The 26,867-nt window shown below is 40.7% G+C and overlaps 1 protein-coding gene across 2 annotated transcripts; it reads left to right on the top strand.

The window, feature by feature from the left end:
• The first annotated feature begins 10,500 nt into the window (after nt 1–10,500).
• rbm26 (RNA binding motif protein 26) lies at nt 10,501–26,225 on the top strand. Of its 2 annotated transcripts, none has more exons than XM_072684020.1 (22): nt 10,501–10,833; nt 12,285–12,403; nt 13,628–13,764; nt 14,770–14,858; nt 15,682–15,947; nt 17,102–17,371; nt 17,581–17,823; nt 18,170–18,358; nt 19,254–19,388; nt 19,625–19,733; nt 20,135–20,294; nt 20,578–20,748; nt 21,033–21,152; nt 22,107–22,181; nt 22,282–22,404; nt 22,918–22,992; nt 23,077–23,244; nt 23,470–23,574; nt 23,791–23,994; nt 24,166–24,252; nt 24,332–24,445; nt 24,907–26,225. In XM_072684020.1, the coding sequence occupies exons 1-22, from the start codon at nt 10,775–10,777 to the stop codon at nt 24,994–24,996; spliced, it is 3,108 nt and encodes a 1,035-aa protein (XP_072540121.1). In that variant the 5' UTR covers nt 10,501–10,774; the 3' UTR covers nt 24,997–26,225. The 2 variants fall into 2 exon arrangements, with proteins under 2 accessions (XP_072540121.1, XP_072540120.1); XM_072684019.1 differs by having other exon boundaries at nt 14,767–14,858.
• The last annotated feature ends 642 nt before the right edge of the window (nt 26,226–26,867 follow it).

Here is a 26,867-nt window from a genome sequence, read left to right as displayed (position 1 = left end):
CCTAGACAACGAGAGGACTTTATTATGAAAGCAAAAAGAGGCCAGTAGGACTCAAGAATAATTAAAAAATATATTATATATCATAATGTTCTTTTTTTTCATAAATGCATTCTGTGGCACCTTTAAACCAAACCATCATGATACTATTTCACCACTTCATGTCAACCTTCTACCCTTATGGATGCATTCTGAATGTAGTCTTTGACTGCAAAGTTCTAATTAGAGAACTACTTCTATAAGCTCTTCTATAAGCTCTAGGACTATAATTGATGCTACAACATCTTCACGAGTGGATGCACAGCTGATTGGCAGCATGTGACACTCCCAGGTACAAAACCCCAACAGATTCTCAAGAGCAGGCATCATCCCCGCTACGAAGTGCTAACACAGAGGCTCATAAATGTCCTCCCAGCTGAAAACCCAATCAATTCTTCTCAACCCAAAGCTACATGATCACAATTTTCACAGTCACACATCATTCCCTTCGCTTGTTAAGAGATAGGTCCATTAATCTTGCTGACGTAAATTAGAAACAAAAATGAGTCTTAACAAATGAGGTGGACACTGTAAACACGTTAGCCGATGTGCCGCGACATGTGCTAAACTCGTTAGCCAATATTTTCAGAGCTAAATGGGTTTAGACGCTGTTTGGCTGGAAACTCGTCTGACCCCTGGCTGCTAAGGCTCATACTGAGTCTCGGGTTTAACAAATATATCACGGCATTACGCAGAGCTCCAGCTGGGCCGGCCCACACTGCGAGATATCACAGATTAAATGGCTCTGTTTAAGAAACACAGTTAGCATCCATCACACCGGTGGCCTCTTTTCCTCAGTCCTGCTTAGCCACTGCAATTCTGGTCACTGACTAGCTCGCCGAGCTTATTAGAATAGTCTATTACACTGGGGTTGAAGCCAAAGGTCAGGTGTGAAACGAAGAATTGAACACACACACCCACCTGAGGCCTGGACAGTGCGATTTTGGAGAAAGATGAAGCCTCAGCCATGGACGGTCTACTGGGACCAGTGACAGCTTGAGGCCTTGTATGAGAAGGGTCATGTGTGGGCAGAAAAGTCCACTTAAAAGGCCTCCTACTGAGCTCCCTACCTAAATTTGGAAAAAGCAAAGCCGGCCTATGCCACACACCACAAAAGCAAATCAAATTTCTCACAATTAGCCGATTTTACTTGACAGGCACCTGGGTGAGAGAGCAAAGCCACCGGCGGCCGCTCTTCTGATTGGGTTATCAGTCCTAGTGCTATGCAAATGTGATGTGAGGGGACTTTGGGACATGGGATATAGGGGGTCTAGACAACATGAGGGCTGAAGAAACAATCAAATACAGTTTCCTTTCCACTGAAACTTGAGATTTTAGTGGGCAAAGCACTTTGTAAGGCATGAAATGTGCAGAAATTCATGCTCCACACTCTCTGACATTGTTATGTTTTTGGTGACTTGTCAAAAATCTTGAAAAGAATAAAAAGAAGAACACCTAAAACATAAAGGTATCATAAAGCTAAAAAAATCGACAATATTAATATTAGAATATATTGTTCATATATTCATATATATTATTATACTTATATACATATATACACAGGAAAGCAGTCATACAGATCATTAAAATTCATACATAAAATATGTACAGAAACAGCATTGTAAATAAAGGTCACGACATGTAACATTAACCCAACAGATTTCACAGCTGTCTTTGAAATTCTGAAATGAAAGCATTCTTCATTTTGTCTTGAAATAAAAATAAATAAATAAATAAATACATAGAAAACACTCCGACTACATTATGCACTGACTCAGCTTTACTGAGTGATAAAAATATCAATGGCATACACATGACACACAGAGGCTCTTTAAGAAGAGACAAGGGTCGGATGTCTTCATCTGCGCCACGAGCGAGATTCGTTATCTTCCTCCTCTACATCGGTCGTCCAACAGTGAATCGTCCCGGGACGACCGGTCTGCCTCAGTAAAACCGCTGATCTCCAGGGCTCTGGGCTCTGGGTCCACTACAGCATGGGTGGGCACCTCACTAACACTGTCCCCTGGGGTGAAGAGGTCAGATATGGGCGCCTGAGAAAACAGTCACAAGAAAAACAAATGAAGACAACAACACCACCTGGTGGCAGCTTCAGGAATTACAGCAAACAGCAGAGAAATCAGTGCAGTCACATTTCAACTTTCTGTAACAGCAGTTTGAAATGAAAATTAGACCTAATTAACTCCACACAGGTTTACCATCATCCAGTTATTAATCTTTAAATGTATTAGGAGATGCGAAGTGACCGAGTATCTGTAAAAGCGTACAGGTCCAGTTCAGTGTCAGTCCCAGAGTGTAAACACATTCAGGACTGTCTGTGACTGTGTAGTGTAAAGTAGAGACACACTGTTTTACCACATTCAACATCAAACATGTACAGGTATCCAGAAAGAAGCTGACTCATCATATCGTCATGTACGGTCAGCCAATATGGCAAAAAGTCTAATTTAACAAACAGCACCATTAGGCTGTTACTACACTGTTCATTAGGTCCGTTACAGTGTGTGTGTGTGTGTGTGTGTGTGTGTGTGTGTGTGTGTGTGTGTGTGTAAGAGAGAGTACCTGCGCCTTGGCTTTATTCTCCTGTAGTTTGCTGATGCTGTTTGTGAGCGTGGTCAGCATCTGCATGATCTGGGCTTTATGCTCTGGCTTCATACACTTATTCTTCTCCAGCTTAGAGATCAGTAACTGAACACACACACACATTTCACTCTGATCAGCCACAGACCATTCTTTACCAATCACAATTAGAAACTGCAGGTTTCAGCTTACTTTCTGAGTCTCAATGTGCTTCTCCAGAATCTCCTGCTTCTTCTTCCTCACATCCTGCTGAAGCTTCAGCACCTCCTGTTGAAGAAAACAAGGATTATGGCTTGCAGAGGTGTCTTCTGACAGTACACAGCATAGCTAAAATATGTGAAATAGACAACAGTGTTATAGTTGTGTCCTTTGATTTGGGACGTGAGGAGTTTAAAAGCAAGGTCACACTTTAACTACAAACCTGATGCTTCTTCAGTACATCCTCACGGCTAACCCATGTCCCAAACAGCGCCCCTTTCTGGCCTGTCTTCAGTGCTGCTGGATTATAGAATGTCCTATTATGTCTAGTTGAGGTGGAGAAGACCTGAAGGGCAAGAAGCACAGTGTGAAACATTCAGGTTCTCTCGGAGGTGTTGGTTGAACCTGATGTACTGTAAGAGAGTAAGGACCGTTCCTGCAGAGGTCTCTGGTGCAGAGAAGCCCAGTCGTTCTTTCACTGAAGCTCTGGCTGCATTCTGTGAAGACTGGAAATGCACAGACAAAAAAATTATGCCACTCAGTCTAGGAGGCACACACAGAAGCAATGAACATGAGGGGGATAAATGACTGTTTATAGCTGAAAGACTTTGAGTCTATACAGTACTGTTCACTTTTAACATAACTGTAATTATCACCATTAGAAATGCTCCACAAACACTGGAACACTATCTCACCCTCCTTCTGACCTGTGAGGATGAGCTGGGGTCCTGCAGGGGTTCTGGGTTTCCAAAGGACAGTGGGCCAAGTCTGTCCTTCACGGACTGGTTTAGTGTGATGGCTGCAGACCGCTGGGGCTGCTGCACACTCTAACACACACAGGCAACAGGGAAGCATGGCGTGATAAGTACATACTACCAATGCCATTCCTCACTATACTACAGAAGGTGGCGTAGCGCAGTCCCATGGTTCTCAATGTGGGGTCCAGGAAACCCCAATTGGTCCCAGGCATGCAGACAGGGTTTCTATAGGTCAATATAAGTTTTTCCCACAGACTTGTCTACTTTGAGAAACCCTTTGTGTAGTAGATAACACTGCTGTAAATTGGCAGCAGATTGGAGTCCAGTTGCCAAATCAGACAAACCACTGCATAAAAGGTATAAATATAAAAGTAAACATATATCCTTCCCGCTCATGAGTGTGTGTGTGTGTGTGTGTGTGTGTGTGTGTGTGTGTGTGTGTGTGTGTACCAAAGGTGAAACACTATGCGCAGGTAAGGGTGCTGGTTCGTCCTCCCTGTGCCAGTGGACTTCAATGAAGCGGTTGTTCAGAACAGCTTCTGTGCTCTGAATGGCTCGCTTCGCCTCCTTTGGGCAAGCAAACTGGACCAGCGCCCCCTCTGGGTCGTTGTTATAGGCAACCTGCCCAGACAAAAACAGACACACCCACTGACTTTTATGCACAACTTATTTTATTTATCCAAAAAAAACAGTGATTCCTAGTGGAGAATCTTCCATCTGCTGCATATTGGCTTTATAATGACCTGGGAATCCCCTGTTCATCATTCATTACACCAACACCAACTAGTCCAACATGTAAACTTTAATCAATTCATTTTTTAAAGAACAAAATTAATCTGAATCATGTATTTCTGACAGTCCTAGTGGACACTTCATGGGAACTCACACTGAGCACAAACACAACTACACAACCCTGCATGGGTGGACTTACACAGACAGACTACTGGAGCTCACCGCCCTCATTAAATGAAAAGACCACAGGTTTAAAATCCTGTGCTCACCTGGAGGTTGACTATGGTGCCAAACTTGCTGAAGTGCTCATTGAGTCTGCCGATGTTGTTGAGTTCTGGGGGAATTTGCCGAATGACCAGTTTAGTATTTGGCAAAGAGAATGACACTTTCTTACGGTGGCCACAATGGTTGGGTTTGTTGAAGTTGTGTCTGGAGAAAAATAAACACACCATTTTAAAACACTTAACTACTGTTCAGACCAATAACTGACAAAAGCAAACACCTACGAACATCAGATATTAAAATGGGAATCAAAGAAGGTCTCATTTTCCATTTTCCACACTTCTCAGTCTCAAAGAATGTAGTCAGACGAACATGATTTGTTCCTTTCACTTATTCAAACTCCAGTAAATGAATGAACTGGTTTGTAAGAGCCTTTTCATTGTCTTGGTCTTAATCCTGAATGAAGGCAACCTATGATTCTTTATGTGCAGTACAGACCTGAAAAAGTAATTAAAGGTAAAGGTGCACGTATTTGTTACTGTACAGCGAAATGTGTCCTCCTCGCATTTACCCCATCTGTGGTAGTGAACACACACACACTAGTGAACTAGGGGCAGTGAGTACACACACACCCAGAGCGGTGGGCAGCCAACTCCAGCGCCCGGGGAGCAGAGAGGGTAAAGGGCCTTGCTCAAGGGTCCAACAGCGGCAGAACCCACAACCCTGTTATCGATAACCCGGCTCTCTAACCGCTGAGCCACCACTGCCCATTACTGATGATTATGACCTGTGTGTGTGTGTGTGTGTGTGTGTGTGTGTGTGTGGAGGGAAAAGAAAGTGCTGATCTTACGTATCAAACCTAGGTTTCTTTGAAAGAATGCCATCATTCCGCTCTGCCTTCCTCTTCCTGGAGTTTGATTGCAGAACACTCTGTGCAGGATTGCTGTTCAACCTGACCTCTGCAGAAATGACAGATCATAAAAAAGTTATACATCACAGTTTAAAAAGGAAGAAACTTCTACAGATAAACAGCTTTGTTTTTAAACACACAATCATTAATAATTAAAAAATCAGGGTATTAATAAAATGAGTGAATGAAAACATGGGCCTTTAAAAGAGTAAGGTATTCCGAAACAGAGAAGAGAATATTGTGGAAGTCACCTGGTGGGGCCTTGTCCACCTCCTCCATGGGGATGCCGATGAGGTTGCACCACTGGGCGTTGAACCTATGTCTGTACATGGGTCGGAGGGGTCATGCAAGACTTTAAGACCTTTATAAGAAAAGAGCGTTTCAACTACAAAAAACACCAACAATCAAATGCAGCAGTTCTTCTTTTACTTCATACCTAGAGACATACACGCTGGAAACACTAGTGTGTGTGTGTGTGTGTGTGTGTGTGTGTGTGTGTGAGGGAGAGCTGCTGAAGCTACAAGTGTGGCAGATTATTAAAGACTGTTGTTGTCTGACAGCGTTAGTCTTACTGGTGTGATACTGGGAAATAACCAGTCCCAGCAGACAAAGGAGTCGTGATAGGGATCTTTTACAAGCACGGCCGCGCGCTAAAGAGTCGTCGATCGCGCTACACCGCATGCGCGTGACCGTGCACACTGCTAGCGGCTGCGGGTACCACACGTCCCGTTACACCCGCAGTGGCTAGCTAGGCGGACTTACCTCAGTGTACCCAGGTTGCAGGTGTGTTCAGGGTGTGTTTACGGTGTGTGTGTGTGTGTGTGTGTGTGTGTGTGTGTGTTAGAGACGCTGTTCACTGGATGATCAGAGAGTTGAGATGAAAGGGGCGACTGGATGTCTGGTCACTGCGTCACGTTCTAAGATGAATTAGTTTAATCACAGCTGATTGTTGCGTCACGTTGAAGCCACACACTGGAATTCCACGGGTTTACCGTACTGACCAGGGACCAGCCCAGAACCAGACCCAGACCTACACTGGGATTTGAAAATAAGGGGAAATTTAAGGTGCACTCCTACCACTGTTCACATACCCCTATGAAATAGACACGGGTCCACACCGTGAATGGTGGTTAGGCTGGGGCCAGTGACTTTGTTAAAGGACAATAGGAGACAAAGGTCAATGTTCAACGATAATAATTTGATTTTACATTTATACAGTTTTTATTTACATTTCACTATATTATATTCTGTATTCTATAGATTCACGTTTCATACAAACAGACCAACAAATTAGGGGAAACTTTGTCCTTCACCTAAACGAGGGCATCTGGAAAAGCCTGGACAACCTTGTTGTCACATGGGCACAACCCCCAGAACTGGCCCTGGTGTATTTAGCAATGTTTTAGGGGAGAGTGAGACATTTTTTTTTTACTGAAGTTGACCCATAACTTTACTGAAGTTGACCCATAACCAAGAGAATATGGGACAGGAATAAAATGAATGCATTCAGTTCTGAATATGGGGTCCCAAAAAAGTGGTCAACTTCCCATTTTAGGGGAATGTTGATCCAGCTAATAGGGTAAGTTGAGCCACCTGTGATATATAACTATAATGTATGTCTAATTCCACTAATATCTACATATTAGTCTGTTTCTAAAAAAAAAAAGTAATCGAATTATTAATGAATAAATTCTCCATTCTGCTGCTCTGTGTTTGTGAAAATCTGTGTTTATAGCAATTGATTTGTCCATTGTTCAGAAATCTGAAAGATGGTTTGCCAATCCTCTAGGATTAAGAAATAGGCATGCACCTGAATTCAACTTTTCTTCTTTTAAAGAACATCCAGAGATTATTTTTCGCTTCCAGTGAAGACGATCAACTGTATTGGCAAAATGTGAAAATATAGGTGATATACATTTATTTCACATAGGATGTCAATCCTAATACTGGGTAGGGACTTCCTTTGCTCTCAAAACAGCTTCAGTCTCTTCATGGCATGATGTCTATCTAGAAAATACTTAAGAACAGCAGGAGAGAAAGGTAAAATATGTGGGGACATACTCATGTGGGATTCACATAGGTGGATTCCAGGTGGGCATGGGTTGAGTTTGTGCATGTGTTGTTACTGAGACCCAGTTGGGCTTCCCAAATGGCCTTATCATTACAGCCCACCCTAATCAGCAGTGTACAACCTGTGTTTAACCCTTCCTGGTCCCATCGCTGACCCTGATGGGACCCAAGTGGGTATCCATATGTGAGGACAACATAGAACCCATGGAAAAAAAACATCCAGGTTCCAAGTTGGGCTAACCATACACATCCCACATGGGCATGTCATCAGTCACACAGTTCAGTGTAGATTGGCTTACGTTAGACAGTCAGCCAGACACCTGCTCCACTAACTGTTATAGCTATATATTACCTGTGTTATAAACTGAGCTGTCTCAACACTGGTTGATGCCGCTGGCTCTAAGTTTGAGGCAGAGGCACAAACAGTCAAGGATGGCTACACAAAGTTGCACACTTGCTGCCAAAAATGCTAAGTCAGCGCTGTCAGCCTGCTAGCCAGCAAGGAGTCGGAGTGGGTCAAGGGGAGCAATGAGGGATTGGCCCTGTCACTACCCTATCAGTGTCCTGCGCATGCTCAGCACACATTGGGCATATAGATAACAGTGTCAAAGTTGAGTATACTCAAATATCCAAGGTAGCTACATACTCAGAATCGGGTGAGGATGGATACTTAACCCACAATGCAAAGCGAAACGATCGTTTGCGTATACTCAACTTTGACACTGTTATCTATATACTACATGCGATGTAACTAGTTAATAATTAGTAGTAATCAGTACACAAATGGGACTCACTCTAAACATGAGCCGAGACCTGCTCTATAGATTATGTTAAACTGTATGTCACAAAATTGTTATTTTGTATTTTATTTAATCCTTGTTAACAGGGTTTCTGTTAAAACTGCAGTTCTCACACACACAGTTTGGCTACTTTTTGGCAACAATTGTTATAGCTATTTATCAAGGTTATGTTAATTAATGAAGTTAAAGCTAACTCCCATAGCAATGCTTAGCTTAAGTTCTATCTTTTCACAACAACATGCCTACTGCAGTACAAACAACATAGAAGATCAAGACTTATATCGTCTACACGTTATTAGTCACGTTTAGTGAGATGCCGCTGTTTAGGATGTCAAAACAAAAACAAACGGCCAAACGAAATTCGTACTCTTGCTGCTCTGAACAACGTCTGGAGCACTGAGCTGTCACTCAAAATCCTATTAGCCAATGAGGAAACAAAAAGTCAGACAGTGCAAACCAGGGAGCTGACAGCGAGAGAAAAGGCCTGATCAGCGAGAACTGTAAGCAAAAAGACAGAATAGCACAGGAGTAAAAGCTAAAGTGTAAATGACAATTGACAAATAATTTTATTACGTTTTTTTTTTTACGTTAAGTTTTTTTTTGTTTTCCTTCACTAAGATTTGTTCTCTCTCAAATTCAGGTTTTTGTAGTTAGGACATTTTGTTTGATTATTTTGACACAAATCTGATCACATATTCACCCATTTTACCTTATAGACCAAAGACCTGTTTTGAAAACGTTCAAGCATGCTTCCACTTCCACAGCTCCCCTTAACTGTACTTTCCTAATGACATAGAGGACAGTGGACATTGCTCTCAGACCCTCAGACAGCTGATTAGACAAGCCCATGGTTCTTGAATACTAGAAGTCAGAAGTGTCTTTTTATGACTCCGGAGGTCAAAAGTATGACATGCTTTATTGGGGATTTTGAGTGCTCTTCGGAAGACTGTATATACCAGATACTTAACTAGCAAATACAAGTAATACAATGCAACACAAATACAATGCAATACAAGTGGAGGGTGCAGAGAATATGTATCTTGCATTTTTTTTCCTTGTCAGCCAAAATAAAAAAGCAATAATAATTCATAAAATAGTCAGTTACAATAAAACAAATACTAACTGTGTGTCTGTGATTGTATTTGATTATTTGATTATTTTATTAGTTTAGGTATTTTTAGGCTGTGGTAAATCAGCTGTGATGAAAAGCAGTTTGGCCATGGGTTGCATGTAGATGCAGCTATTTAATTACATTTAATTTCATTCAACTTTATTATCATTAAACGTATACAGGCTTGTGCAGTACAATGACACACTGTTAGGCCAGGTCTCCAGTACAGAATAGGTAGGACATACAATAGTGGAAGGACAACAGACAAAACAACGAGACTGGGTGCATGGACAATAAGTGCGAAGACAGCTGAGTAATCCATGGACAGGACATCTATTTCTCATTCAACTGTATATCCATCTGATCAATCCAGTACGTATTAGGGTGCAAATGGACACATACATCTGAATACAGGAGAAGAAAGCAGCAAGACCCCATACACCAACATCATTAGAACCAGCAGCAAGCAGGGCCCACTGAGTCAGAGAGAAAGAGAGAGAGAGAGGGGGGGGGGGGGGGGGGGGTTCTAAATGTTGTGTCCCGTATTGTACCAGTTTTGTTCTGTATTCCCATTAATGTCCAATACATATGTGTGTGGGAAGAGGCTCATCCTTGTAAATGGCCATTTGAAGAACAAACAGTCATACTAATTAAATAATAGTTAATAAATAAATACATTAGTTAAGAGAAAACATTTACTATTTAATATACATTTAAGTATATATTTAAGTAATATACATTTCCTAGATTAAAAATGTGTGTAGTCGGGACCGTGGTGGTCATGGCCCAGAGGAGCCGTGGTGGGCGTCCCTTACTTTCACTTCGGAAAGGTGGCAACTTTAGAGAGAGGCAGAAATACAAAAATAAGGAAAAATGAAAACACAATAAATAACCTCTGATTGTTGAAAGAGGATCATTGACGAAAGTCTTTTTGTTCTTGTGAGATTTTAATCAGACAAAACAAAAAAAAATGTAAAAAGGAAAGTTCCGATTTTAGAGCTGGCGCTCAAAGCCCACTCTCATGTTCTCGCGATAACCCCATGTTGCTCTCGCGCGATCCTGCAATGGGAGTAAACAGTCGCCATTAGTTGAGAGTGGGCAGAAGGGTGAGAGCTAGAGAGTGATAAAATCCCTTTTAGAGTGATTTCAGGGGCGAATCCTCTGAGATAAGTGCCGGGGTTTTGTAGTGGGGGGTCTGACTAAGCACACCGCTGCTGAATTGGAGTCATCAGAGGGAGCAGTGCGGTCGGGCCTGGACTGGAGCGCACACACACTTTTACACATACACTCTCTCTCTCCCACACATACACACACTTCTCCACGCGTCGTTACTCCTAAAATGATCATTGAAAACCTCGATGCCTTGAAGACGTGGCTTTCCAAGACCCTCGAACCCATGTAAGTGTTCATTGACCCGTCTGCGTGCTGAGTTAGCTAGCTGGATTAGCTGCGTTAGCATTAGCACTAGCTTCAGCTGCTCTCACACATGAGGTCGCCTGGTGGCTTTTTAAACTTCAACACCGCCGAGTTCATTTAATGTGTGGGTTTTTTTTTTTTTGGTCTACGTATGCATTAAAGTTTTTCAGTGGAGTGAAGTATTCACCCCCAAATCGAGCTCTAAATAAATGAATATCTGCTAAAATGCAGGTTCTTTGTCATTACCCAGCTGTCCTTATCCCACCACTTTCAGTCTTATTGTTAGTTACATCTTTGCTGAAAGCTGTGTGATGTGAGGACTGAGCCATTCATTCGTTCATTCATTTAAAAAAATGTCATTTGGTATGAATGATAAACTGGACTTGGGCAATATGCAGTTTATGGGAAGGCAGGTAGTTATAGTGGCTGTCAGCGCGCTGTTATCTTCATACACCGCCTGCAGCTGCATGCTGTGAACAGTAAGACCCAGCAACCTTACAGTACACCTGCATTCCATATATAAGTAAATGCCTTTATTATTAATCATAAAAGAATAAACGCAAAGAAGGTAGCCCTGGAGATAGTTAAGCTCCACATACACAAAACCAGGCCTCAAGTTGCCTACGTATATCCACTGAATTATATTTAATAAATCCATTTATAACAAATCTACTTTCCTTACTGCTGCATCGTTGACTTCATGAAATATTCATTGCCTTATTCTTTATACTCTATTTGCTTTAATTGGATGCTTTAAGCAGTGCAAACCAGTAACCATGCCTTTGACCTTAACTTGTATTTGTTCAGGCATTATTTAACATTATGGTAGAGATGGGTATTAATGGTTATCCATTCAAAACAAAGCCATAAAGCGAACAGAAGTTACAGTGATTCAGTTTAGTTGTGGACTGTCTCGTACTTTCAGTCGAAAATTCCTATTCCACAAAATGCTGTGTAGTCCAGGACTAGGCTTAATCCCTGTCTGGGAAACCTCCTGTATAGGATTCATGCTAATCTGGTTTATGTAGCGGTGCCCAGTTGCCTTCATTCATCCATGTTAGTGCTTTATTATTATTCTTTGAAATCAGATGACTAAAGCAAGTCTTGTGTGTTTTTGTTTTGTTTTTTGCTTATTTTAATAAACACATTGCATCAGAATGCTGTAGACAGTTAGTGCTGGAAGCCAAGCACTGACATGCAGATTTATCTATTCTATGCAATAACAGACTTCTTAATGGATATTAATTTTGGACCCAGAATCTACGGTCCCCCTCAAGTATTTACCATAAAAAATAAGATGTAAAATATTTTAATCCTCTTGAGTAATATGTCTGTTTCCAAGGCCTAATCAATGCATATAGCTAGCTGCTGTAAACATGCCTTCCCCTATTAGTATGCCTGTGTTTATTTTTATATGCACGTTATTTTTGCAGATGTGATGCTGACCCATCCGCCCTTGCTAAATATGTGGTTGCATTGGTGAAGAAAGACAAGTCTGAGAAAGAGCTGAAAGCACTATGCATAGACCAGTTGGATGTATTCCTCCAAAAAGGTGAGCTTGGTATCTTGATTCTGTAGTTTTTAGTTGTGGTTTCTAGTTGTTGAATTCTTTGCAAATGCATGCCTGCACCATCTACCATAAATAGACTTGCTTTTGTGGTTTCTGACAGTATGATGCACTGTTCTCTATGAACATTGAGAAAAGTGTCACATAAGCTAAAAGCTGCTATAGCAGATGCCTTAATGTCTGACATGTTAATAGATAACAAAATGTCAGGTAGGTTGTCTGATGCTAGTATGTCAGTTGTTTGTAGAGTTGCTTCTATAGTTCTGTAGTAGAAGCACTGATGTTAAAATTGTGGGATGATGTGGAACCCATACACATCAGTCAGTGCTGATTTTCATAAAAAAATAAAGCCACAGTTGCTTGGTAATTAACCAAGACCCACATGGGAACAATTCATGTTTATTTGTGTAACACTGAGCATGGTCACAAAGCAACTTTACTGAGACCCAGGTCAGAGCTGACGGTGGGGGGGTGGGACTCACTCAGATTAAGATAAGTAGCCTTGAGGGGAGTCAAGGCTCAAAACATCACCCTGTTCTCATCATGGACGGAAAAAAAAACAACCCAACTAAAGCCCCACAAAAGTTAAAGGAATTATCAATGAATACACTGTAAAAAAAAATAATTACATTTAATAGACTTAAGTCTTCATGTTTAACAAGTCAAGTCAAGTGGGTTTTCATTTCAACTACATACAGAGTACACAATGAAACGAAACAACGTTCCTCCAGGACCATGGTGCACCATAGACACAGTGCATACAGAACACAAGTGCAACACAGTACAAGTGCAGACAGACTATAACACACAATACAGACAAAGAATAATAAAGAATAATAATATACTACCCCAGGAAACTAATTATTAATGTCAAAAATCTCACCTGTAAAAAAGGATAATTTAATTCATATAACATTATGTAAAGAACAGTCTGGATTAGCGTTAAGAAATGTATTATTATTATTGTTGTTGTTTAAAAAAACAATCACTGTTTTCAAGGTAATAAAAGTAAAAGGAGTGTGTGCAGTAATGTGTGCAATAAATACAGTAAGTTTCAGTCACATCTAGACGTCAGTCAGCAGTTTTTGTTAAAATATTTTTTGTTGAGACTAAAATGATTGTAATGTCAACTATTAAATTAAATTGACTAGTTTTCCCTGTTATCTTGGCTCTGATGACCCTTTCACTATGGTGATGTCTTGACTGCAGAGACCCAGTTGTTTGTGGATAAACTTTTTGAAGCTGTGAACACAAAGAGTTACCTACCTCAGCCTGAGCAGCCCAGCTCCGCCAGCCGAACGGACAACCACCAACGGGCTGAAAAAGACGAGCCGAAGAAAGAGGAGGTGAGAAAGTAAAATCTAGAACACCGTAGATTGTTTATTTGATAATGTTACAATTTATGCTGACCAAGAAAATGTCTATACATAAGTTGAATAAAAATAAGGCTGTTAAATAAATAAGACGTTATTACTTATATATTAGAAAATAAACTCTTATAATAAACATACTGTTTCTACTGCACCTGTGTTCTTTTCCTCTGTGTCCACTTTCACATTTCTGGTTTGTCACTTTCTATTGATTTCTGAAAGTCAGGAACCAGTTTTTGGGCTTCCTTACAGCAAATGCTGCTTGCTGCCTTGAAAGTGTTCTGTTGTGTCTCTCAAAAACAGAAGCCACCCATAGTTGAGTTTCTGCAGTTCCCTGTTGAGCACACGTGTTTGAACATTAGTCAGCGGAGTCAAAGACTTTGAGTCGACTCCATAAAACCTGGAGTGACAATTGCAATGTGTTTCACTAGAGGTTAACCAGAGAGAAGCATGTAGTATCAACCTGCTGTTTAATTAAGTCTGGTTTGCCATGCAACCCACCCACGACCAATCGCTCTGTAGATTTATGTCATTCACCTCGTTAGCATGGACCTGAGGGAGAAATGCAGAAACAAATAAAAACAGATGGATACTATATAGGATACTTTTAGTATTTCAGCAAGCTCATGATCGTTTTATGTAGAATTTTTTTTTTTTTTTTTTTTTTTTTTTTTAAATATCACTGGTCTAGGGGTTTATTGGAGAAGTCTCTTAAACATGTAAGAAGTTACACTAAGCTGCTGTTACCCTTGTATCTCCATCTGCAGTCTTGTAGTTATGTCTTTTTTATGTTGTTGCCCTCTGCATTGTTAATTTTTGTAATTATTGTAGTTATTATTTTAATTTAAAGAGATGGTTGATATTTGAGTTTTATACATTTATGACACAACAGAAATGCTGCACTTATGATAATGATTTAAACTTCAAATAAATGTGATTATTTGATAAACATCTCTTTATTCTTTCCTGACTGTAAAGCAGCCCAGCAGAGATGAGGAGCGGGATAAGAAGTTCTCCAGGAGAGTGAACCATAGCCCTCAGCCTAGCTCTCGCTACAGCAGAGACAGCAGGTAATAATAATAAAAAAGCACACCAATAATTCAGAAGTAAATTTTAAATATCTAAATCTTAAGGTCTTCCTTTAACAGAAACACACATCATAATAAATAATATTAAAACAATATATTTAAAAATATAATATAAAAATAGTAGCAGTTAGCTTAAGTTTATTTATAGCTTAGCAGCTAGACAGGACACGTTGTAGAGTAAAATTAAGTGTTTTTGTACTGACAGTAAAGCCTATGCTACACAAGGTTATAGTTAAGGTTACAGGAGAGCTGGGCAATATGCCTATATTTTATCATAGCGTGATAGTTGGTGCTATCGTAGCATGCTCCTCACATGGGGCAGGGAGCTCTTTTGGGAATTTCCCCACTGCGGGACTAATAAAGGACTATCTTATCTTATCTTATCTTAATAAACACTGATCAACAGAGTTTCATTACCAACAGTGTAATTAGACTGGTTTAATTAGATGAAGTGCAGCAGATGTCGAATAAAAATCACCCTATTCAGTATGGGAGAATATCTGAATGGTAGCTTTTTAGACTCTGTTGCTACTGATGTAATTAGTCTGATAAAATGCCTCATGAGAAATATTGTATATTGTAAAAAATGTCATGATATAGTATTTTCACCAAATCGCCCAGCTGTAGGATATAGATAGAGTGCTTTGTTAGAAACGAGAGACAGATAGAAGTGCTGTACAAACCTGTAAGTTGAGGATGTGCAGTAAATTCAGTTGTTAGGTGATTCACTTGAATTCAGTTGAATGATGCAGAATGGTTTCTTCAGTTGCTACATTATTCTTTTTTTTTTTTTTTTGGCCCTCAGGAGGGGGGACGAGCGTAAGAAGGATGACCGCTCTAGAAAGAGGGAGTATGACAGGAATCTGCCCCGACGGGACTCGTACCGGGACCGCTACAACCGCCGGCGTGGGCGTAGCCGAAGTTACAGCCGGAGTCGCAGTCGCAGCTGGAGCAAAGACCGTGCGCGCGACCGGGACAGGGACAGAGAGCGCGACCGGGACAGAGAACGGGACAGAGACCGAGAACGGAGTAGGACACGATCACGCAGCAGGTCCAGAACCCGAAGCAGAGGTATGCACTTAATTATGTCTCTTGGAAGGTGCAAGGTAACAGTTTTGTGGAGCTCATGCTCTGTCATAGCCTACTGTGATCTTCTCCAGCGCTGAGCCTACAGCCTAAAAATTGAAGGAATGCTGCTGTTCATTTTTGTCATGATTATATATCGTTATTCAGCAGTGCTTACTGCAGGAATGGTTGCTTTGGGAATAAACAGAATAGCACTGCTGTAATTATGCTAATTTCTGCACCTGTAGCATCTGTGGGGGGGGTTTCAGTGTTATGTTAGCAACCTGGTGGTAATGTAGGTTCACTTCTCTAACAGGTATTGCATTTCAATACTGCTCAGCACTGATATCTAAATGATTTCTAAATAAAGTTCAAATTTAATCGGCCATGAACTGTATTTTGGAGCAGGTTCAATGGAAAAATGTGCTAGATGAGTGTTCTTGTCACTGGGACAGTCTGGACATGTTGGGGAATTTATGCATCAGAGATGTGCCTTTTTACTCTCTGGGTTGATTCCAGTCAGCAAGACTAAACATGTGCAAAATGAGGATGGGATATAGTGATCTCTGCCATTCAGATAGCTGGCTGAGAATCTAGTACTTTAGTATTTAATAGTAATCAATAGTAATCTAGAATTTAGTATTAAACATCTTAATCTTGGGCTGAATGTTCGTTTTTATGAAGCTAGCAGAACACACTTCCAACTGACCACAACTTTACACAGTATGAATGTAACATTTTGTTTGAAGTATGTTTGTACTGTACTTGTGTTTTCTTAGTCCGTGTGTTTTGGAATGTTTAAGTGACCCCAAGAAACGTCAGGTGTCATCCATGGAGTTACAGTCAAGCATTTCTCAACCGAATATGCAATTTAATTATTTAAACCTTTTGATTTTAAGTATATCTGGGTCACCAGGTTTTCTGTGTTTTTTTTTGTTTTTTTTGTTTTTTTTTAAATCACAGTGGAACCCACAGTGGAAGTCTTGTCCATAGTATGCAATCATATGCTGGAATATTCCTTTAATACAAATAGCTGACAAGGCACATGATTTATTGTTATTATTATTGTTGTTTTTATTATTATTTATAATAATAATAATAATCACTTTAGTGTAGTGTAGAGTTCTCTGTCTTAAGATTGTCTTTTTGTGCTACCACAGAAAGGGATCCTGGGAAGTCCAAGTATGAACACGATCGTACTGAGCGCCAGGAAGGCGGCACCAACGAGAGTTACACGACCACACCCCTTGCCACAGGCCCAACCTCTACACACTTCCCTGTCCCTGCACTCAGCAGCACCATCACAGTCATTGCCCCGACTCATCATGGCAACAGCACCACTGAGAGCTGGTCTGACTTCCATCAGGACCACCACGGACCCTATGGGAGAGCGGCCCCTCCCCCACGCAAACGTTGTCGTGACTATGACGGTATGAAGACTTTATGTATATATGTGTGTGTATGCTTTTTAGTAATAAGAATTATTAGTATGATTAATATTTTGCTACTTTAAGATGATGTGTTGGAAGTATGCGATATAACTTAATCAGTTAGCATTTTGATTTCTTGTTTACTTGATTATTCAATAGATATTCTTTTCTTGGGCTTTTTGCACTTTTCCATTCTTGTCCATTCACAGAGAAAGGTTTCTGCATGCGGGGGGACATGTGCCCCTTTGACCACGGCAGTGACCCTGTGGTAGTGGAGGACGTAAACCTGCCTAGCATCCTTCCCTTTCCGGCACCGCCCCTTCCTGTGGTGGACGGCCCACCTCCTCCTGGTCTCCCGCCCCCACCCTCTCTCCTCACGCCCCCACCGGTTAACCTGCGGCCTCCCGTGCCCCCGCCCGGCACCATGCCCCCCAGCCTCCCACCTGTGGCAGGTAAAGCACACATTTCATTATTCGGGAAGTGTTGACAGAGTCTGTTTGCGACCAATACTGTATTTTTGTAGATAACTGCACCGTGCCCACTTCAAGTCTAGTTAAGACTTAATACAAGTTAAAAGCTTAATACACTTTAGGTATGATATGCCAGGCTGTAAAGAACCTTAAAATTATGCTGCCACTTTCTTTAGTAGCTATACTAGCTCTAGTTGGTTCTCAGTTCATATTGGCTACAAACGTTTAATAATATTCAGCTGAGGGCAAATAAACATGTTGCGTTTTCATTTTGAAAGAGATTGTGAGTAGTAATAGTTCTTAACAGTTGTTTGTATCTGTTGTCTAGGTCCTCCTCCTCCACTCCCTGCGCTGCAGCCATCAGGGATGGACGGTCCTCCAAACTCAATCACCAGCTCCGTTCCCACCATAGTCACGTCAGGGGTCCGCCCTCCACTCCCGCAGCCCCCACCACACCTTGTCACATCTGGAGGGCGCCCTCTACTTCCCCAGCCCCCTCCAGCCCTCTACACCTCGGGTAATTAGATTTCTGTTTGTGGATTTTGCTCTCTTATGTTGTATGAACTTTAACCCTTTTGCAAGGACTGTACCACAGATCGGATTGGGTAGTAGCGGGATAGAGTGAGTGTCCCAGTTTCTTTGTGTGTAATATTTTAGTACTAATGTGATGCATCACACTTAACACAATTTACATTATAAGAATGGCAGACTCTGCATTCCCTCTCTTATATCCAGGGTAAGGCCAAGTCTAAATCTACACCACACAGCAAATAACTACCAAGATAACAGTCAAGAATTGCAAGTTGACAGTTTGGTCTTTGTAGCAAGTTTACAGCAATTTAGGTTAACAACGTTTTAAGGAAACAAAACATGGTTGTATGTGTGTGGTACTCTCACCATTTAACAAATAACTACACTACTAGACCTTCACTATTGTGTATTGGAGGAAACCTCACACTTAATGTCCATAATCCAGATACAATTCTGATACAAATACATGGACAAAATACAAACAAATCTAATATATATTTTTTTATTTTATTATAATTTTATCTTTTAAATAGCAGCACATGTACTGTGCAATGCAGAGAAACAAGTGCCTTCTCAGAGCAGAGGTTAATAAAGCAGTTTCTTAGTCTTACCATAAAAAGCCTTCCTAATGCTAAAACGTAGAATTATTCCAACCTGATTTTAGCTAGATTAATTCTTGTGCTTATGAATGGGCATGTGCACATGTCATGTAAGCCATGCACAAAGAGGCATGCCCAGAAAGTCTCTTCTCATGCCAAACGCTCCTTGCAATACCTGAATGTTGTTTTTGTTGCTGGTTTTGTAGTGAAAATAGTAGAGAAATGACAAGGTTAAAGAGTTGAACTCTGAATGTTTTGACTGCTTATTTGATCTGCCTGCAGATTCATTTGAATCGGACGTGTACAACCCAGAGGCTCCCAGTATGAACTCCAGACCCATGTACAGACACCGGGTCAACGTTCAGCGGCCCAATCTCATCGGCCTCACCATGGGGGAGGTGGACATGGCCCCGCGAGGTGACACTCGATTTATAAACTTTCACCTCCACAGCTTTCTCTTCTTCTGAATGTTCTTCTGAACGGCCCATGTTTTATAAAGTATATGGAGTATTTATATTTTTGTATTTACTCATTTCCTTTATACTTGGAATTTTATATAATTAACAAATATATTTCCTAATGTGTTTTTTTTTATTATTATTTATTTATTTATTTTTATATAACCATGTGTCTTGACTTTGTCATTTCTGCAGAGAAAATGCTGAACAGCAGTAGCGCACGGATTGTTCTGGAATCCGACTCCAGGAAAAGAGGGGCGGGACCACATGATGGTATTCCTTCAAAGAAACCTTGGTTTGATAAGTAAGTTCAGCACTTATTAAACACACAAAATCGTCATAATCATCAGTAATTACTTTCTTGTTTGTACCGCACACAGACCCGAAAAAAAACGTAAAGGTTGACTTATCAGTGTTAAGAACAAGACTTCACAAAAACACACTAGACTGAATGTGAATAAACAATGTAGAAAGATGTAGTTCATATTGCTAGAATCTCTGTAAGCCAAATTAATCCATTTTTGGAGATGCAGCACCAGTTCTTACATCAGTGTAAACACATGCTCAAATTATTCTACTGACATTTTAATATGTTAAACAAATAAACGTAGTTTATTAGACTACATTTTTTGAGAAATGTTTTTGTCAGTTATTGGTCTGAACAGTAGTTAACTGTTTTAAAATGGTGTGTTTATTTTTCTCCAGACACAACTTCAACAAACCCAACCATCATGGCTACCATAAGAAAGTGCCGTTCTCTTTGCCAAATACTAAACTGGCCATTCGGCAAATTCCCCCGGAACTCAACAACATCAGCAGACTCAATGAGCACTTCAGCAAGTTTGGCACCATAGTCAACCTCCAGGTGAGCACAGAATTTGTATAGTGTGTGTAGTTGTTTGTGCTCAGTGTGGGTTCCCATGAAGTGTCCACTAGGACTGTCACAAATGCATGATTCAGATTAATTCCTGTCTTAAAAAAATGTATGAATTAATGTTTACATTCTCAATATGTTGGACTTAAAATAATGGACAGGAAATCCCCAAGTCATTATAAAGCCAATATACAGCAGATTTGTGTTTTCTTTTGGATAAATAAAATAATTCATGCATAAAAGTCAGTGGGTGTGTCTGTTTTTGTCTGGGCAGGTTGCCTATAACAACAACCCAGAGGGGGCGCTGATCCAGTTTGCTTCTCCAGAGGAGGCGAAGCGAGCCATTCAGAGCACAGAAGCTGTTCTGAACAACCGCTTCATTAAAGTCCACTGGCACAGGGAGGATGAACCACCACCCTTACCTGCGCATAGTGTTTCACCTATGGTACGCACACAGTGTATATATGTTTACTGTTTCACTGTTATGCAAAACGATTAGAAGAACAGATTAACCGTATTATAGAGGCAGGTGTATACAGCAGTCTTTGAGACTTGTGTGTGGACCATATTGGTCTATCTTTGTCTTTATCTTTGTTCTGGCTAGTTAAGAATTGTTAATACAAGAAGGGACTCTCAGACCTTTTGCAGCCAAGTATGGAGTATTTGAGAACCTCGGTAGCGCACTGCACCAACTGATAGCAAATGTGCATTTTATTCCCTGTGTGTTAGAGTGTGCAGCATCCCCAGCAACCTGCAGCCACCACACTGAAACAGTCCGTGAAGGACAGGCTCGGCCCACTGCCCTCTGGAAATACAGAACCCCTGCCGGACCCCAGCTCACCCTCACAGGTCAGAAGGAGGCTGGCTCCTTGGCATTCAAATACACCAATGTACAAACTTACCTTAGTTTTACCTCGTTTACCTGTAAGCGTACTGGATGTTCAAATAGGGTGTCTGTAGTGGAGGAAAATATGTGTATTTATTATGCTGCACAGAATGTGGCGACACACTTTTCCCCTCATGTACGCTATTTTCTCAAAAGTGGTATCAAATGGAATGGTTTGTGTGTGGGTTTGTAGACTAAGAACTCTTCTGTATGCTCAGTTTAAAGGAAGAGAACTGGCAGGCTAATTTACTCCTCGTTTAGTGACCTGATTCAGTAGCTTAGGTGGAACGTTCTAATCTCTGCAGTGCCTTGGCCTGGAAGGAAGTAAACCATTTTAACAGCATTAGTTTAGCGTGTGTTTGAATTGTACGTATGGAAATACAGAGCATGTAAATATGTAGTATTTTTCTCAGGTGCATATTTCTCATGGGAATTTCTATTCGTTTTAAAAATGAGGCTCAGCAGCCAATCCCCACAGTTCTGCTTTACACACCCAGTTGTTAATTTACCTGGTTATTAATTTTTATTGGTTATTTATTTATTTTTTTGGTTTTGTTTTTTGGTTTTTACTACAGCTAAATATTTATCATCACTGGTGCAAAAACCTTGTGCCTCCAAAATGACAACTTTATACTTCTGCAACTTTTTTTTTTTGAATAAATGGGAAAATCTTTGACCTTTAATGGAGGGCAGTACTACATTTTGGGACATTTCTTTCTGTCCATTCATAAAATCTCATTCTCATCTCAAATCTCTATAAATGAGGCGTGTGGAGATTCAAGGTTTTTTTGTTTAGACTAATTTTCTGACCAATTGGTGATGTAGCTGTACTAAACTGATTCAGTGAGTTGATGTAGTGTAGGTGTAACTACAGCCGTTGGAATGGACTAGTACAAATAAAATGTCTGTGTTCCCAGTCTTCACAGAATGCAGCCAAATCATCTGTGAAGGAACGCCTGGGCTTTTCTAAACCAGCGACCTCTGCAGGAAAGGTCTCAACCTTCTTATAGTGCATCTTTAGTGTTTTCTTTCAGGTTCTACTAACACCCCTGAGAAACTGAATATTTCACAATTGTGCTTTTTGTCCTTCAGGTCTTCTCCACCTCAACTGGACTTACTAAGACATTCTATAACCCAGCAGCACTGAAGACAGGCCAGAAAGGAGCACCTTTTGGGACATCCATTAGCTCGGAGGATGCACTAAGGAAGAAACAGGTTTGTAGTCAGAGCTTTCCTTTTAAAATACTCAAATTCAGTAGGTGAAAAGTATACTGCTCAAAACACCATTCATATAAAAGATGTGGATTCCACTTGATCAGTTCACTAATTTCTGACTTATTCCACTGCAGTTTTTTCAGGGGCGGATCTGTGTGGAATTTCTTTTTCCCCCAGCTTTAGCAGAGCAACGCTTGTCACTTTTCATGAGACAGCCAAAAGTGCTCTAAGAATTCCCTATATTGCCACCACTGAGGAATGCTTCTGCTCTAAAAACAGGCCATTTGGCCTTTAATGTATTCTTCATTTATTCTGATGTGTGATGTGGCATCCACAAATCCCTCTATGCTCCTGCCCTGCTTGATCACAAACTGGTCACAGGTGGATAGCTCGTTTTTCAGTCATGGAGCAGCCTCCCATGTTTAAAAGTGTTCAAGACTATTCTATCATTTATAGCTCTGAAATCACATAAGCAAGTCATAAACTGCTCTCTGTTCTTGTTTTCTTCAACAGGAGGCGCTGAAGCTTCAGCAGGATGTGAGGAAGAAGAAGCAGGAGATTCTGGAGAAGCACATTGAGACTCAGAAAGTAAGTTGACACCTGCAGTCTCTAATTTTAATTGGTAAAGAATGATCTAAGGCTCAACAGAGTGAAATGTGTGTATGTGTTCAGTTACTGATCTCCAAGCTGGAGAAGAATAAGTGTATGAAGCCAGAGGATAAAGCCCAGATCATGCAGACGTTGACCACGCTCACAAACAGCATCAGCAAACTACAGGAGGAGATTAAAGGCATCTCCAGCACCAACACATTGCAGACCTGCATCAAAACCAAGGCCCAGGTACTCTCTCACACACCCCAATCAACAGTCCTGCACTGTGTAAGACCTGATGCATGACTGTATAAATAGTCCATTTTCTTTTGCCACAAACAGCAACATTCATGCCAGCATGGCATGGTCTAGCACCTCCTGGCTACCTGATGTTTGATGTAAAACTTGGGAAAACAGTCTGTACTATACTTTTGTGTTTTGACTCTGGGACTGATTGAGTTAATGTGCCAACAGGCTCAGAAGGAGCTGCTGGACACTGAGCTGGACCTGTACAAGAAAACGCAGGCTGGAGAGGACACAGCTCAGCTCAAACTCCGATACACCCAGCTGCAGCTCGAGGTACACTTTTACAGACGCTGGGTCACTTGGCATCTCCTGATAAGTTTAAAGATTAATAACTGGATGATGATAAACCTGTGTGGAGTTAATAGTTACATTTTCATTTCACACTGCTGTTATGGAAATGCTGATGTCTCTGCTGTTTGTAATTCTTGAAACTGCCACCGGGTGGTGGTGTTGTCTTTATTTGTTTTTCTTGTGTCCCTCTCTACACAGGCGGCCAAAAGGGGTCTCCTCACCCCAGGACGTGGGAGGGGGGCCCACACTAGGGGCAGAGGAGCCCTCAGGGGGCGAGGACGTGGCATTAGGGGCAGAGTGAGGGGGGTGCCCACCCACGCTGTGGTAGACCACCGGCCCAGAGCACTGGAGATCAGCGGTTTTACTGAGGCAGACCGTGTCGACCTGCTGCCACACTTTGCAGTGAGTTACTTCTGAATTAGTTTTCAGCCTCAGACGCTCCAGGTTTCGTGTGGAGAGTGTCTGATATCTTTTACTTAGCAAATAGGATTTTATCAGTTGTGTTCTGATTGGCTATCCACATGTACCTGAATGTGTTTCTGACTTTTGTATGGAATCTGCTCCTCTTGCTAGCAATATGGAGAGATTGAGGATTGCCAGATAGAAGACAGCAGTCTGAGTGCCATCATAACCTACAGAACCCGTGCAGAGGCAGAACAGGTACAGATGAACCTCTTTAATAACAGAACACACACACACTTGTAGCTTGCTAATTTAATGTGAAACTTTCTTGCCCCAGGCAGCGGTCCATGGAATAAGGTTAAATAACCAGGATCTTCGTCTGGCCTGGCATAAACCAACCATTTCCCTCAGCGCAGCGGACACAGAGGAGGCCGAGCCGGAGGAAGAAGAGGTGACCATCACTTTCAGTCCTGTTTTTTCATTAAAAGTTGCACCAGTGCTATACATGACATTATACCCAAAATACAGTGTTTTTTTCTAAATACTAATGGATTTGGAGAAATTTAAAACATTGATGAGAAGAACAGTATTTATTTGCCAGATGCACAAAATTTGTATTTGTGCAGGTAAAAAATAAAAGTTGACTGAACGATAAGCACGTTAAGTAGCTGTAGCAGGTAAGATGAATAAGAGTTGGTGTGTGAAAATACTTCTGGGAGCAGGTCATGTGGTTTTGGTGAGGGAGGAGGACTGAAATGAATTGAAGCAGAAGCCATATCACCCCCTACCCTTCCTACAGTGCATTGCAACCATTCTTCCCTATTCAAAAAGCTGACACAATGCCACATGACTGTCACTGGAATCACATGGTTTTAATTGCAACGACTGTTTGTGCTTTCTGATTGGCTGCAGTTCCAGGAGGATTCACTAGTGGACGACGCCCTCCTGCAGGATGATGATGAAGAGGAGGAGGATAACGAATCTCGCTCATGGCGCAGATGAAGACGTCTGTCCTTTGCTTCTCAGCCTGGCCTCGCACCCAACGTGTCACTTTCAGATTTTTTTTTTCTTTTGAAATGGTTCTTTTTAAAAAATAATAATAATAATAATACTTCTGTTTGCCATGTGTATGCCATTGATATTTTTATCACTTGACCTAAATAGAGAGTGAAAGTGAACTGATGCATAATGTAGTAGGAGTGATTATCTTGGTATTTTTGTTTTTCTTTCTTTTGTGTTTTAGTTTTAAGTTTGTTTAGTTTTTTTTGTTTTTTTGAAACTGCATTTCATTTTTGCATTTCTGAAAGAATATCAAATGGTATCACAGACAAAATGAAGAATGTTTTAATTTCAGAATTTCAAAGACAGCCGTGAAACATGTTGGGTTAATGTTACATGTAGTGAGCTTTATTTACAATGCTTAGAAGATTTGAGGTAGTTGCTTTTTCTGTACATATTTTATGTATGAATTTTAATGATTTGTATGACTGCTTTGCTTCTCCTGGCTTTAATTTGAGATGTAAAAAATAAAGAATTGAAATGGTCTAGAAAAAAAATCAGCTGAAAAAAAAAGAAGAGAAAAAAGGAAAAAATTGAGAGCGCTGCTGCAGTAGCAGAAGCACTGATGAGAAAAAAAGAAAACAAAACAACAAAAAAACTCTAAAATTGCTGAAAAAGTAAAGACCATTTCAAGACCCCCCCCCCCTTCTCACAAAAAGAGCAAAATTCCTTGTTCAATTCCATTCAGTCCCAGTAATCACACTGAGGCGGGTAAGTGTGTGTATCGCAAGGTTGTAAGATCAAGGTAAGTTTTTATAAACTTTTTGACTTTATTTAATTTTATATATATTTTTTTTATAAATATATGTGCTATAAAATATTGTGTGCTGTACATGTTTTGTTAATTTGATAAGTGCAAATGATCAAAGGAATGCTCTGCAGGAAGCAAGCTAGAATTTGCCATTTTTTGGAAAAGTTGGGCAGAAAGTTAATTTATTGAGGTTTTGTTTCCTTTAATGAAAAACATAACTGACTTCATATTGTATTGCTCTTAATGATTATGCTCATGTTCTGCTTGAGGTTTAAGTTGTTTTCTTCTTGTTTGTTTTTCAGATGGACGTCTCCCCAAAAGGCAAAACGTCGACAGTTTCTCCAGCATTTTTCTGAAATATAAGTTTCTGTACCTTTCATGTCTTTATGAAGTGCTGTGTTCATTAAAGATGTTTCTACTACGTTTAAGTGGGATTTCTGTATTTGTTACTTTTTGCCCTTAAGTTGTGTCGTAGCCACCCTGTATCCCGTGTCTCACAGTCCCCTCACGTCACATTTGCATAGCAAAAGCACTGACTTCTATATGCATGTTATCTTGGCAGATTTGATGCTGACCCATCTGCCCTTGCTATACATGGTTGAGTTGGTGAAGAAAAACAAGACTGAGAAAGAGCTGAAAACCCTATGCATAGGTCAGCTGGATGTCTTCCTCCAAAAGGTGAGCGCATATACAGTGAGTCCAAGAAGTATTTGATCCCTTGCTGATTTTCTTTGTTTGCCCACTAATAAAGACACTATCCTTCTGCACTTTTAATGGTAGATATATTCTAACATGGAGAGACAGAATATCAAGACAAAAATCCAGAATATAATTTTAAAGAATATATTTTAATTAATTTGTATTTCAATGAGGAAAATAAGTATTTGATCCCTCTTGCCAAACACACTCAATACTTAGTGGCAAAGCCTTTGTTTGCAAGCACAGCGGTGAGACGTTTGTTGTAGTTAACCACAAGTTTAGCACACACACCAGGGGGAATTTTGGCCCACTCTTCTTTGCAGATCCTCTCTAAATCATGAAGGTTGGTGGGCTGTCGCTTGGC

This window comes from Salminus brasiliensis, chromosome 7 (genome assembly GCF_030463535.1).
Source record: "Salminus brasiliensis chromosome 7, fSalBra1.hap2, whole genome shotgun sequence".
Classification (NCBI taxonomy): Eukaryota; Metazoa; Chordata; class Actinopteri; order Characiformes; family Bryconidae; genus Salminus; species Salminus brasiliensis.
Note: the sequence above shows the minus strand (reverse complement) of the source record. Positions and strands in the feature narration are given on the sequence as shown.